The sequence below is a fragment of the Eretmochelys imbricata genome, chromosome 8 (genome assembly GCF_965152235.1).
Source record: "Eretmochelys imbricata isolate rEreImb1 chromosome 8, rEreImb1.hap1, whole genome shotgun sequence".
NCBI lineage: Eukaryota > Metazoa > Chordata > Testudines > Cheloniidae > Eretmochelys > Eretmochelys imbricata.
The window spans coordinates 41,738,804-41,750,948 of NC_135579.1; the positions used below are offsets into that span (position 1 = coordinate 41,738,804).

The following is a 12,145-nucleotide window of genomic DNA, read 5'->3' on the forward strand; positions in this document are numbered from 1 at the left end:
AGTCAGCATGGATTCACCAAGGGCAAGTCATGCCTGACTAATCTAATTGCCTTCTATGACGAGATAACTGGCTCTGTGAATGAGGGGAAAGCGGTGAACGTGTTGTTCCTTGGCTTTAGCAAAGCTTTTGACACAGTCTCCCACAGTATTCTTGCCAGCAAGTTAAAGAAGTATGGGCTGGATGAGTGGACTATACGGTGGATAGAAAGTTGGCTAGGTTGTCGGGCTCAACGGGTAGTGATCAATGGCTCCATGTCTAGTTGTCAGCTGGTATCAAGTGGAGTGCCCCAAGGGTCGGTCCTGGGGCCAGTTTTATTCAATATCTTCATAAATGATCTGGAGGATGGTGTGGATTGCACCCTCAGCAAGTTTGCAGATGACACTAAACTGGGAGAAGAGGTAGATATGCTGGAGGGTAGGGATAGGATACAGAGGGCCCTAGACAAATTAGAGGATTGGGCCAAAAGAAATCTGATGAGGTTCAACAAGGACAAGTGCAGAGTCCTGCACTTAGGACGGAAGAATCCCATGCACCGCTACAGAGTAGGGACCGAATGGCTCGGCAGCAGTTCTGCAGAAAAGGATCTAGCGGTTACAGTGGACAAGAAGCTGGATATGAGTCAACAGTGTGCCCTTGTTGCCAAGAAGGCCAATGGCATTTTGGGATGTATAAGTAGGGGCATTGCCAGCAGATCGAGGGACGTGATCGTTCCTCTCTATTCGACATTGGTGAGGCCTCATCTGGAGTACTGTGTCCAGTTTTGGGCCCCACACTACAAGAAGGATGTGGAAAAATTGGAAAGAGTCCAGCGGAGGGCAACAAAAATGATTAGGGGGCTGGAACACATGAGTTATGAGAAGAGGCTGAGGGAACTGGGGATGTTTAGTCTACGGAAGAGAAGAATGAGGGGGGATTTGATAGCTGCTTTCAACTACCTGAAAGGGGGTTCCAAAGAGGATGGATCTAGACTGTTGTCAGTGGTAGCAGATGACAGAACAAGGAGTAATGGTCTCAAGTTGCAGTGGGGGAGGTTTAAGTTGGATATTAGGAAAAACTTTTTCACTAGGAGGGTGGTGAAAGACTGGACTGCGTTACCTAGGGAGGTGGTGGAATCTCCTTCCTTAGATATTTTTAAGGCCAGGCTTGACAAAGCCCTGTCTGGGAGGATTTAGTTGGGGATTGGTCCTACTTTGAGCAGGGGGTTGGACTAGATGACCTCCTGAGGTCCCTTCTAACCCTGATATTCTATGATTCTGTGATTCTAGGAGAGATTAAAGAGGCTAGGACTTTTCAACTTGGAAAAGAGGAGACTAAGGGGGGATATGATAGAGGTATATAAAATCATGAGTGGTGTGGAGAAAGTGAATAAGGAAAAGTTATTTACTTGTTCCCATAATATAAGAACAAGGGACCACCAAATGAAATGAATGGGTAGCAGGTTTAAAACAAATAAAAGGAAGTTCTTCACTCAGCACACAGTCAACGTGTGGAACTCCTTGGCTGAGGAGGTTGTGAAGGCTAGGACTATAACACGGTTTAAAAGAGAACTGGATAAATTCATGGAGGTTAAGTCCATTAATGGCTATTAGCCAGGATGGGCAAGGAATGGTGTCCCTCTGTTTGTCAGAGAGTGGAGATGGATGGCAGGAGAGAGATCCCTTGATCATTACCTGTGTCAAGGTTCCCTCCCCACGCTGAACTCTGGGGTACGGATGTGGGAACCTGCATGAAAGACCCCCTAAGCTTATTTCTACCAGCTTAGATTAAAACTTCCCCAAGGCACAAAGTCTTTGCCCTTGGATTAGGTAAAGTGCTGCCACCACCAAGTGTTTTAGACAAAGAACAGGGAAAGGACCACTTGGAGTTCCTATTTCCCCAAAATATTGGCCAAACCCTTACACCCCCTTTCCTGGGGAGGCTTGAGAATAAACAAGATTAGCACAAACCCCTTGGATTTTTGAGACCCAAAAATCCCAATCAGATTCTTAAAAATCAGAACTTTATTAGAAGATAAGAGAACAACTCTGTAAGATCAGAATGGAAGATTATCTTACAGGCAGTCAGCTTCAAAACATAAAGAATCCCTCTAGGCAAAACCTTGTTACAAAAAGACACAAAAACAGGAATACACATTTCCTCCAGCACAGCGAATTTACAAGCCAAAAAACAAAGAAAATCTAATGCATTTTCTAGCTAGATTACTTACTAACTTTACAGGAGTTGGAGAGCTTGCATCCTTGATCTGTTCCTGGCAAAGGTATCACACAGACAGACACACAAAAAACTCCACTCCTCCCCCCCACCTATTTGAAAGTATCTTGTCCCCTCATTGGTCATTTTGGGTCAGGTGCCAGTGAGGTTACCTTAGCTTCTTAACCCTTTACAGGTGAAAGGATTTTGCCTCTGGCCAGAAGGGATTTTATAGCACTGTATACAGAAAGGTGGTTACCCTTCCCTTTATATTTATGACAACCTGTTAGGTTCACTCACTCTAGGGCACCTGGCATTGGCCACTGTCGGTAGACAGGATACTGGGCTGGATGGACCTTTGATCTGACCCAGTATGGCCATTCTTGTGTTCTTATGTTCTTATGTCCAGTGTTTGAAGTAGCAGCCTGAGCTCCCAGCAGCCTGGCAGTCACAGATAGCTCTGGCTCTGCTCACAGGGCGGCACACCCAGAATGCAAGGGAAATCAAGCATTTCCATTTCCCTCTCTGGCCGTCAGCCCCTTAGACTTAGCCTCCTGTTTTTCATTACTGCACCAGACATATTTGATGTAATGACTGCTGCAGGTGGCATGAGGCATGGTGCAGCCCTGATTGTGAGCCATCAGCCAGAATCAAAGTTAATTCAGGAAAGCAGTAAAATTGGTAATGTGTATTTCATGCCTCTGATCCGAACATTTTCCATTGCACAATCTTCCATCTTGAGCCACAGAAAGCAAACTCAGCTGACTACTTTAGAGCACCTAGCTCCAAAGTCAAAAACCTAAGAGATCCCCAGAGACACTGGCTTTGTTTTCAATGACTCAGATGTGCTTTCCCCCCCTCCTACCTCCATCTTTAAACTCTGGACAGTAAACACCCCACGGATTTTATTCCCCAGCCAGCTCAGAGCCTAGCCCCTCTCTGCAAACAGACAGGCTCTGTAGACAGTGGAAGTGCCATGGGTCCAGAGCCTGGCAGGGTGATTGACTACAAGTTTGATGCAGGGCAGAGGATTGTAATCCCATCTGAAATGGTGACTTGTTCTCTCCTCCTGTCCCTGAGTTTTATGCTAAAACATTTTTCAAGTAATGCTATTGTCTCCAAAGGCAAATGAGCGTGTGTAGCAGATATCCAGCTGTAGCCCTGCCCAAACCTTAGAGATGGACCCTGGGCGCAGGCCCCACAAGGCCCGGGCTTTGGGTCTGGTCCCTCTCTCTATAATGGGCCAACCCAAAAGGCCAGACAGGAATGCCCAAACTTTCCATCTCTGTTAAAGACCATGAGTGAACAGTGTTGTGATATAGGATTGGCTGGCTGCAGAGCTGGGGGTTTCTCAGCCATGAGGATCCCTAGGTCCTGTGACCATTCAGATAATTATGAGCCCTAATTATCTGAGCTCCTTTCTATTCTGCTTGGTCATGGAAATGCCCATGACATGTTTTGTTTGCAGTGCTGTTGTAGCCATGTCGGTCTCAGGATATTGGTGAGACAAGGTGGGGGAGGGAATATCTTTGATTGGACCAACTTTCTATGGCATTTTTGTAAGAAGAGTGGTTATGCCCTAATGTCACTGGCCAAAATTTCCCCTCGTTACCATGTCACCGACATGCAGTGTGCTGAGTGACTGATGCCCCAACCCTGTCAGGATCCTGACAAGGGCAGTCAGAGCAGGATCAGACTGGAGGCTGAGACTAGCAGAGGAGTTCTTAGTCAGGTTCCAGGCCGGGCTCGATACCAAGGATCAGAGTCTGAGTCAGGGATCAGGAGGCAAAGTCCAAATCAAGCCAAGATCAAAGCCAGAAGGTCATGGGAGCTACAAGAGATCCCCACTGTTGCCGGGACACGTCCTGGAATCCCCTTGGGCTTGTGTACGGCAGGGAGCCAATCAAGAGCCACAGAGCTGTGGTCTGTTGGACCCCTTGAGGCAGGACTTCCTGGTCTGTGTCCACAGCAGGTTGTAGGTAGTGGAGCATGAGCGGGTTATAGCTGCTGCTGGAGGGTAGCATGGAGGTGTCTGTTGCCTGACAGCTCTGCAGGCCCAGATTCAAGACTCCCCAGGCCTTACACACCCCAGAGCTGGCTGCATGCACATGGTTTATGAAAACTCTTTGGGTCCAAAGGCCTTAGAAAGTATCTTTATATCCTGGTTTCAAAGGGTTTTCCCAAACTTCAGGCCAACATAACAGAAAGGAGATGCTGCTGAGGTGCTAACGCTGCCCTTTCCTTTTGCAGAGAATGTCATAAATGGGCAGGACTACGAGGTGATGATGCAGATAGACTGTGAAGTGATGGACACCAGGATTCTGCATATTAAAAGCTCCTCCATACCCCGGTACCTTCGAGAACAGCAATGGAATCAGACCAACCCCTTCTATAGTGCTGCTCGCACCGTCCCTGAGACAGCCCACCCTATGAGAGCACTCATGGAATCACTGCAGTAGCTCCCAGAAGCCTCACAGCTGCAGTCCCTGAGCCCCAGCAAGGAGGCAGAAATGTTTGGTGATACAAATGCAGCCTTCACCACTATCACTATTACTAGCTAAACAGCTGGGGATCCCAGCTCCAGCACTAGGCCCTACCACTTGCAGTTAACCTGGCCTTTCCAGGACTCCTAGAACGGCAGAGGGCTCAGCATTGATACGCCTCCTCAAATGGAACGCTTTATCAGAACCCTGTGATACTGCCCTGCTCATTGCCTTCCCAGCCTTCCTGGTGCACCCTCCCAGCCTCTTCCCCTGTCTGATACATCCCATGATGGCCCAGGGCAGTGTTTGACGACAGCCTGGGAATAACGGCGAGTGAACAGCCATCCTGCAGGGACAGGGCAGGCAGGTGAAGGAAGCTGGGCAGAAGGGTGGTGATGTCTGGGAGTGGCAGTATGGCCTGGTGGCCAGCAAGCAGGGTTGGGGCCAGGAGGACAGGGCCTTACCTGCTGTATGATCTGGAATAACTTCCTTGACCTCTGTATTTCAGTTTCCCCATTTGCAAATTGGGGCTAACCCCTGCCCTACCTCACAGAGGAGGGGGTGCCGAGGTTTGATTAGCTGCTGTTTATGGAGACCTGGGGATTCTGTGGAAGGAGGCTCTGCTAGACTTCTGCTAGAGGACTTCTGCTAGAAGTCCAGAGTCGCAGTATTTATTTATTTACACTCAAGCATGTTAGCAAACAGGGCAGGAGAAGAAAGGGCAAGTTTAACTGTGGAGGGGGCAGCGAGACATGGGGTGCCCTAGAACCGACACGTCCTGTATCTGTGCAGAGGTAGGGCTGCAGCTTTTGTCTGGAACTGTGCACAGTGAACCATTCTGCTCACAGTCTGCTCTGTACTTTATGCCAGGATGGGAGAAAGGAACAGCTGGCCTGGCCTCTGTGGTTCCCCCTACAGGCAAGAAGAAGGGTGACTCCATGCAGGAAGTGCTGCAAAGCTGAGTTCTGCACTGTCCAGAGCAGGCACACGCTGCACGGCCCCCTGGAATCCTCCCCCACAGAGCCAAACCAGCTTTGCTGTTTGCAGAGCCGCTGCCCTCATGGAAAAGAATAGGAATTGGATTTGGGCTAGATTTTAAGACTAAAGTGACCGTTGGGATTCCCCCAGTCTAACTTCCTGTAGCGCACAGGACGTGGCGGGGATTATTCCAGTCTAATAGTTGTCACCACTACAAACTCTCTCTGGCTGCTCAGTCTGAATGTATTGCCCTGGAATCCCATGCCACATATGATCGTCTGTTTCTGACCACACTAAGCAGCTCCTCACTCTCCAGGCGAACGCACTCTTCTCACCAGTAGAAGGGAATTCCTGCCATTTGATTCCTTGCTAGGGAAATTTGTGCTAGCTCCTTGTGGGAAGTGAATACCATTTTTCAAACACTCTCATGATTGAGAAAAGCTTCATCCCCTTGGCATGCTGAGTCCCCTTCCTAGCGCAGCAGCCAGCATTATCCTTGGATCATTTGGTCCCTGGAGAAAGCCAAGCTATGTGCAATTTAATATCTGTGGAAAAAAACACCAAACGCTTCCTTAAAAGGGAGATTTGGGGAAAAATACACAAAATGTTTTAACAACAAACCTTCCTTTGTGCCCTGTGTGAGCAGAGCATGTTGGTTCACAGTGGCTTTTTAAAGAGCCAGCGCACTTCCTCACCTGCACCTTGTGGTGCACCTTTGACTTGCCAGAGAGTGACTGCCGCATCATCTGTCATGGTATGAATCATGAGATCAGACATGAATGGCCCTAGCTCCCCATGGAAAGGTCCTGTCTGTCACCTAGCTGCTGCTACAACATGGGGCTTGTCTAGAACAGAACTGGATGGGGCTCCCATGGAGCAGACATGCCAAACCCATGAAAAAAAAAACACAGAAATTGCGCTTGTTTTTGACTTAATTGGCTTGTGAGTTGCTTGTTCGCTAGTTTTTGGCTAGTAGCTTTTTGCTTGTTTGGCTTGTAACTTGCTGCTTGTTATAGCTTGTTGCTTCTTTTTTTTTGATCAGCTCCCAGCAAGCAGGGGCAAGGGGGGGAGAGAGTCAGGGATGCACAGCGGGCTCACCACAGTCCCAGACTGCATGCCGGGGGATCTAGTCACATAGAGTGTTGGGGTTCTTAGGGATTGGCTTGTTTTGGCCTGGTTTTGAAATGGGATTAGCTTGATTTTTGTCTTATTGTGAAAGTCGGGGTGCTTATTTACCACGTGAAAGTTGGCAACTGTACTATGGAGGCAGTATCCCTGCCAGCTCCTGTGTGTGTTTAGAGTCACTACAATGTATTTTAGGCAATAGGAGATTTTTATTTTTTAAATGCCATGTCTGAGCAGCTTGGCTCTGATCCAAGTTAGGCAAATCTAGCAAGAAGAAATCAGCTGAGCTATTTCTTGTACTTTCTGTTATGGAATGTTCATTTTATGCTAGTGGTTCTCCAATCTCATGGGGTCCTTTCACTTGTCTGTCCCCTAGTTTGTGATGGAGCATGGGACCAATGCCTTTGAGTAGCCCAAGCTGCATTGCTGCATTGCTGCATTTGGGGGGAAGGATAGCTCAGTGGTTTGAGCATTGACCTGCTAAACCCAGGGTTGTGAGTTCAATCCTTGAGGGGGCCATTTGGGGCAAAAAAAAAAAATTGCGGATTAGTCCTGCTTTGAGCAGGGGGTTGGACTAGATGACCTCCTGAGGTCCCTTCCAACCCTGATATTCTGTGATTCTAAGTTACAGGCCAGACAGCTGAATGAGAACAGGGCAGAGAAATGCCCCTCTAAAAATTGGTGGGGAGCTGGGCACCAGCTACAAAAAACAGAGCTACCAGCAGAGGTGAATACCTCCACAGCAGGGAACCACTCTCTTTGGCTACACAGTGGCCATTTTCCCAGTGCTCCAGAGTAATTCCTGCAGGCAGTGGGAGTCCATTGTAGGGTGACCAGACATCCTGATTTTTAGTTCTTTATCCCGTGTCCCGACCAAAGCCCATTTGTCCCAATATTGAGGCTTTGGTTGCTCCGGCAGTTTGGTTTTTTTGGTTTTTTGCTTCGGTAACTCACTCCGGACGCCTTTTTTTTTTTTTTTGCTTCCCCCATGTGTCCCAATATTTTGTCCGTTTCATCTGATCACCCTAGTCCATTGATTTACAAATAAGAGTACCTGGAATGTTAGTGACTGTAAGATGTGGCTTACACTAGCCGTTAGACCTTGTACCCGCTGGCTGTTTGAGCTCTGGCAGGAGAGCCAAGGTGGTAGCCTACAGGCACACTAACTAATGGGATATGACAGGAGACAGGGCAGTGGGGTGGGGCAGGGGTTACTTTTACAAAGTAGGATTTTGCAAGTTTGCTGTGGCTTTCTGTGAGTGCTTGAGAGAGCACATTCAAACTTCCCAGCTGATGGCACTGTACATTTTAGGACTAATGGTGCTGACTTTCAGGGATACGTTTTCTGCACAGGTTGAAGGGGATTTAGCCACAAGATTCCTGTAACTGCTCAGTAAAACCACTCAGTGACATCCCCTTCAAGGACAGTGGCTGCCAATGTTTACCTTCTGAGAGGGGAAGGGGCACAGACACCTCGTTCCAGTCCTTGTACTCATGTATTTTGCTCCAGTGCTTACAATGGTGTCTGCAGATGTACCAGCTGAGGGTGGATGCTGTAACAATCCATGAGGAACATCTGGTTAAAAGCATTTACTTTGCAGTTATATTAACCTTCCTTTACCAGCATTCTTACACCGCAGATCGTTGAAGGGATCCGGCCCTTGGCAAGTGTGATGAAACCTGTGATTAAAGATGTGTGAGTTTCGAAGGATTGTACTAGACTCTGGTGATATTTAAGTATTTTAACCATTAAATTTTCTGTTAAGCTCATCTGCATGGCTTCCACACTTGGACTGCAAATCTCATTGTGAAAATAAGTGGTGCTAGAGCAGACAGCAAGAACACTGGAAGCCAATCTAGAGTCCTTAAGGGTTGATTGCACAGGTTAAATTGCAGAGGTCAACTCATTAATTTAGGCACCTCAATCTTGAGTAGTTTGTTTCTATTTGAAGGGACAGCCCAGATAAGAATAGCATCATCTTGCTTAAGAACACACCTTCCCTGGGTTACTGATACCTCGGATTATTAAAGTGAACTTCCTTTAATCATCCTTTTCATCCTGATGCTCTGTTTTTCTATTTTCCCTTCACTCACTTTAGATGGTGAAAGCAAATCTATTCAGGTTCTTATTTATATAGCCCTCATCACTGTTTTGAATCCTGCTGTTCACTTTCATATCCGTGTCACTTTCTGGCTCCCATTTCCAGCGCAGTGCTGATGTCTGTATTTCTGTCATAGCAGGGAAATATTTAAATCACCCTAAGAACTGTTTTACTTGATGTGTTGTTTTAATTTCAATTACATTTTGCAAAACACTTTTAAACTGTGGGAAGCATGTATTCGAATGAGAGCTGCAGAAGTCCTAGTCCCCATGGACTAGAGCCAGCTGGGAGCATCAGGGACTCCGTTTGTGTATCCCTTGCTGACCAGGGAGCAGGCCACACCATAGTAAAAATGCGTGTGCCTTGTCTAAAGTAGTGCTGCCCCCTTGCTAGCTCTGGTAGAGCTGCTTTGTGCCGACTCACCCCATGACACCCTAGCACCATCCCCAACAGTGACCAGATTTGGGACTCTCTATCTTGGAAAGGCAGTAATTAAGACATGAGCCTGATACAGCAGGCTCTTCACACGCTGAGCTCCCATGCACTTCCTAAAGCTTCAAATCCAGCCCTAGATTCATAGACCCAGTCCTGCAATTGACTCCCCAGAAAGACCTCAGCACTCAGGGGGCCTGACTGAAGCCAGCAAAGGCGGCCCAGCAGGTCACAGACTGTGAAGCACATCCTGGAAAGTTTGTAAAATGGATGCAGCAGGGTTATTCTTACCAGATTATGTTTGGACCCTCAGAATAAAATCCTGTTTGGGGGATAGGGAATGAGGCTGCTCTGATTTTGCCTTTAAATGATATGTGGGATCACCGTATGCAAAACAAAAAAACTTTATTTCAGGCTCATAAATGAGTCCATCTGTGTTTGTAACAAGAGGAAATAAAATCATTTTTAACTTTGTTTTTATATCTATTTCCATTTCTGAAATGAGAGAATGAAAAGCAGAGAAATTCTCCACTGATGGAGCAAGGAAAGCAGTTGAATTCTGGTCTCCTCCAGGACTTGAATGAAGCTTTAGCACTTAGGTTCTACTCTCTACTCTGAATAGGCCAAATCTTTCCAATGGAATTCTCTCCTCTGAGGCAGGACTGGAGAGTACCCGAACGGCCACAGCAGAGGAGACCAACTGGCATGTCTAGTTCTTACCAGTTTGAAAACCCAGGACTTGATGCTGCAGAAGAAGGGGGAAAACCCAAGTTTTGTATCTCTGTGTAATACTAGCTGGGGGAAGGAAGGGAGAGTAGCTAGGGTTATGCCCTGAAGGTTTGATTGCTACTAATGTGTCTGTAAGTAATCTACCACTAGTTTCAATGGCTGTGGTTAGAGGGTTGGGGGAGGGGGTCACCTTTTTTCAGTAGATAGGGACTACAAATTCCCTACATTGTAATGTCCACACAGTTGGAACCGGGAACCAGCCTGACTTGCCAGTAAAACAACACAAGAAACTCTGTTGAGCTTTTTTTTTACCCACTATTGCTGCTATATTTGATTGTCAGCCTCCTGCAGCAGCACATCCTGTTGGGTTATAGTACCTAGAGCAGCAGTTCTCAAACTGGGTCACAACCCCGTTTTAATGGGGTCTCCAGGGCTAGTGTTAGACTTGCTGGGGCCTGGGCCTGAAGCCAAAGTCTGGGAGCCAAAGACTTGCTTCAGCCCTGGGTGGCGGGGCTCAGGCTTTGGCTTCAGCCCTAGGCAGTTGGGCTCAGGTTACAGTCCCCCGAAGCCCTCAAGCTTCAGCTTTGTCTCCCAACCACCCACCCACCCCCACCCCCTCTCGGGGTGGCGGGGCTTTGGCTCTCTCCCCCTGTCCCCCGCCTGGGGCAGTGCTGCTCAGGCTTTGGTTCCCCTTCCCAGAGTCATGTAGTAATTTTTATTGTCAGAAGGGGGTCGCAGTGCAATGAAGTTTGAGAAACCCTGACCCTAGAGCATGGAGTCCTTTTCAGGACAGGATGCAAATTCCTCATGCGGGCCTTCCCTTTGGCAAGGTCTCTCCTCAGCTAGCGTGATCCTCCTGTTGTGTCAGGGCTGTCTATACAGATTCTGCTGTGCACTCTTACAGTTGTGCTCTTAAATCCATGAGCATTTTGCCTTCTCCTTGGTGTGAAACAGGCACTCAGCCCCCCTCTGTCTGACTCCAGATGTGCCAGCCAGTTCTCTTGCTGCAAGGATCTGAACTTTGCCCTTTTGCAAAGCTCCATGGTTCTTTCTCATGGGCCTCGGGAAGCCATGATACTTCACCCCCTATTTTAAGTGAGATCTGCCCTTCCAGAGGGACAGAGCTCCCGTTATTCTGGCCCCAGCAGTATCACCCTGGAACAGTCTAGGGGCCTCTGAGAAATGTGACTACACGTGGGAGAGGCTCGGCTGGTTCTGGGCTAGCTCAGAAATGGCTATTGTCAGTTTTCTTTAGGTTCCTTGTGGCACCTGAATGCACAGCCCAACTCCTTTCTGCTGGTTTGACCCTCTGCTAAAAAACTGCCTGTGTGAATGGACAGTGCACCTGTGTCTCACATGGGACTCAACTGGGGAAGCGTGCACACTTAGTGCAAGTGTCCAGCATTACCAGTATGTCACCCCGAGCTAGCTGAGGCCCTCCCAATCCTTTTTCCAACACCCAACCACAGCTCCAATTCCCAGCAGTCACTAGATGTTCCACAGGTCCATATTCCATTTGTGTAGTAGGTATTTGCAGTGCCTGTGGGAAGTCCTGGGTCTTATGTGCCATGGTGAACCCAGGTGATTGGGCTGTAGGATTCGTGATCAGGTCTTGATTCTTGAACCTGCTATTTGCCCACAGCCTCTGCCACTTGTCTTTTGGTGACAATCCCAAGGTTTTAAGAGCTAATCAGAAGGGGCTTAAGGTGTACTTAAGAAGTACTTAAGGTGGCATTTTCATAGATGGGTAAGTCCAGGTTATCATATGTCAGGGTTCCCTCCCCACTCTGAACTCTAGAGTACAGATGTGGGACCCGCTTTAAAGACCCCCTAAGCTTATTTCTACCAGCTTAGGTTAAAACTTCCCCAAGGCAAAAATTCCTTTTGTCCTTGTAGGGTATGCTACCACCACCAACTGATTTAACAAAGGATCAGGGAAAGGAACAGTTGGAGTTCCTATTCCCCTAAAATATCGCCCCCAATCCCTTACACCCCCTTTCCTTGAGAGGCTTGAGAATAATATCCTAAGCAATTGGTTACAAAGTGATCACAGACCCAAACCCCTGGGTCTTAGGACAATAGAGAAATCAGTCGGGTTCTTAAAA

At 47.7% G+C, this 12,145-nt stretch overlaps 1 protein-coding gene across 1 annotated transcript in view; it reads left to right on the forward strand.

The window, feature by feature from the left end:
- The window catches only part of ATF6 (activating transcription factor 6), a 334,814-nt gene extending 325,029 nt beyond the window's left edge, over positions 1-9,785 (forward strand). The window contains exon 16 of the mRNA XM_077823826.1: positions 4,442-9,785. Within this exon, the coding sequence (XP_077679952.1) occupies positions 4,442-4,650 (209 nt within the window). The 3' untranslated portion in view covers positions 4,651-9,785. The remainder of the gene's footprint in view (positions 1-4,441) is intronic.
- The last annotated feature ends 2,360 nt before the right edge of the window (positions 9,786-12,145 follow it).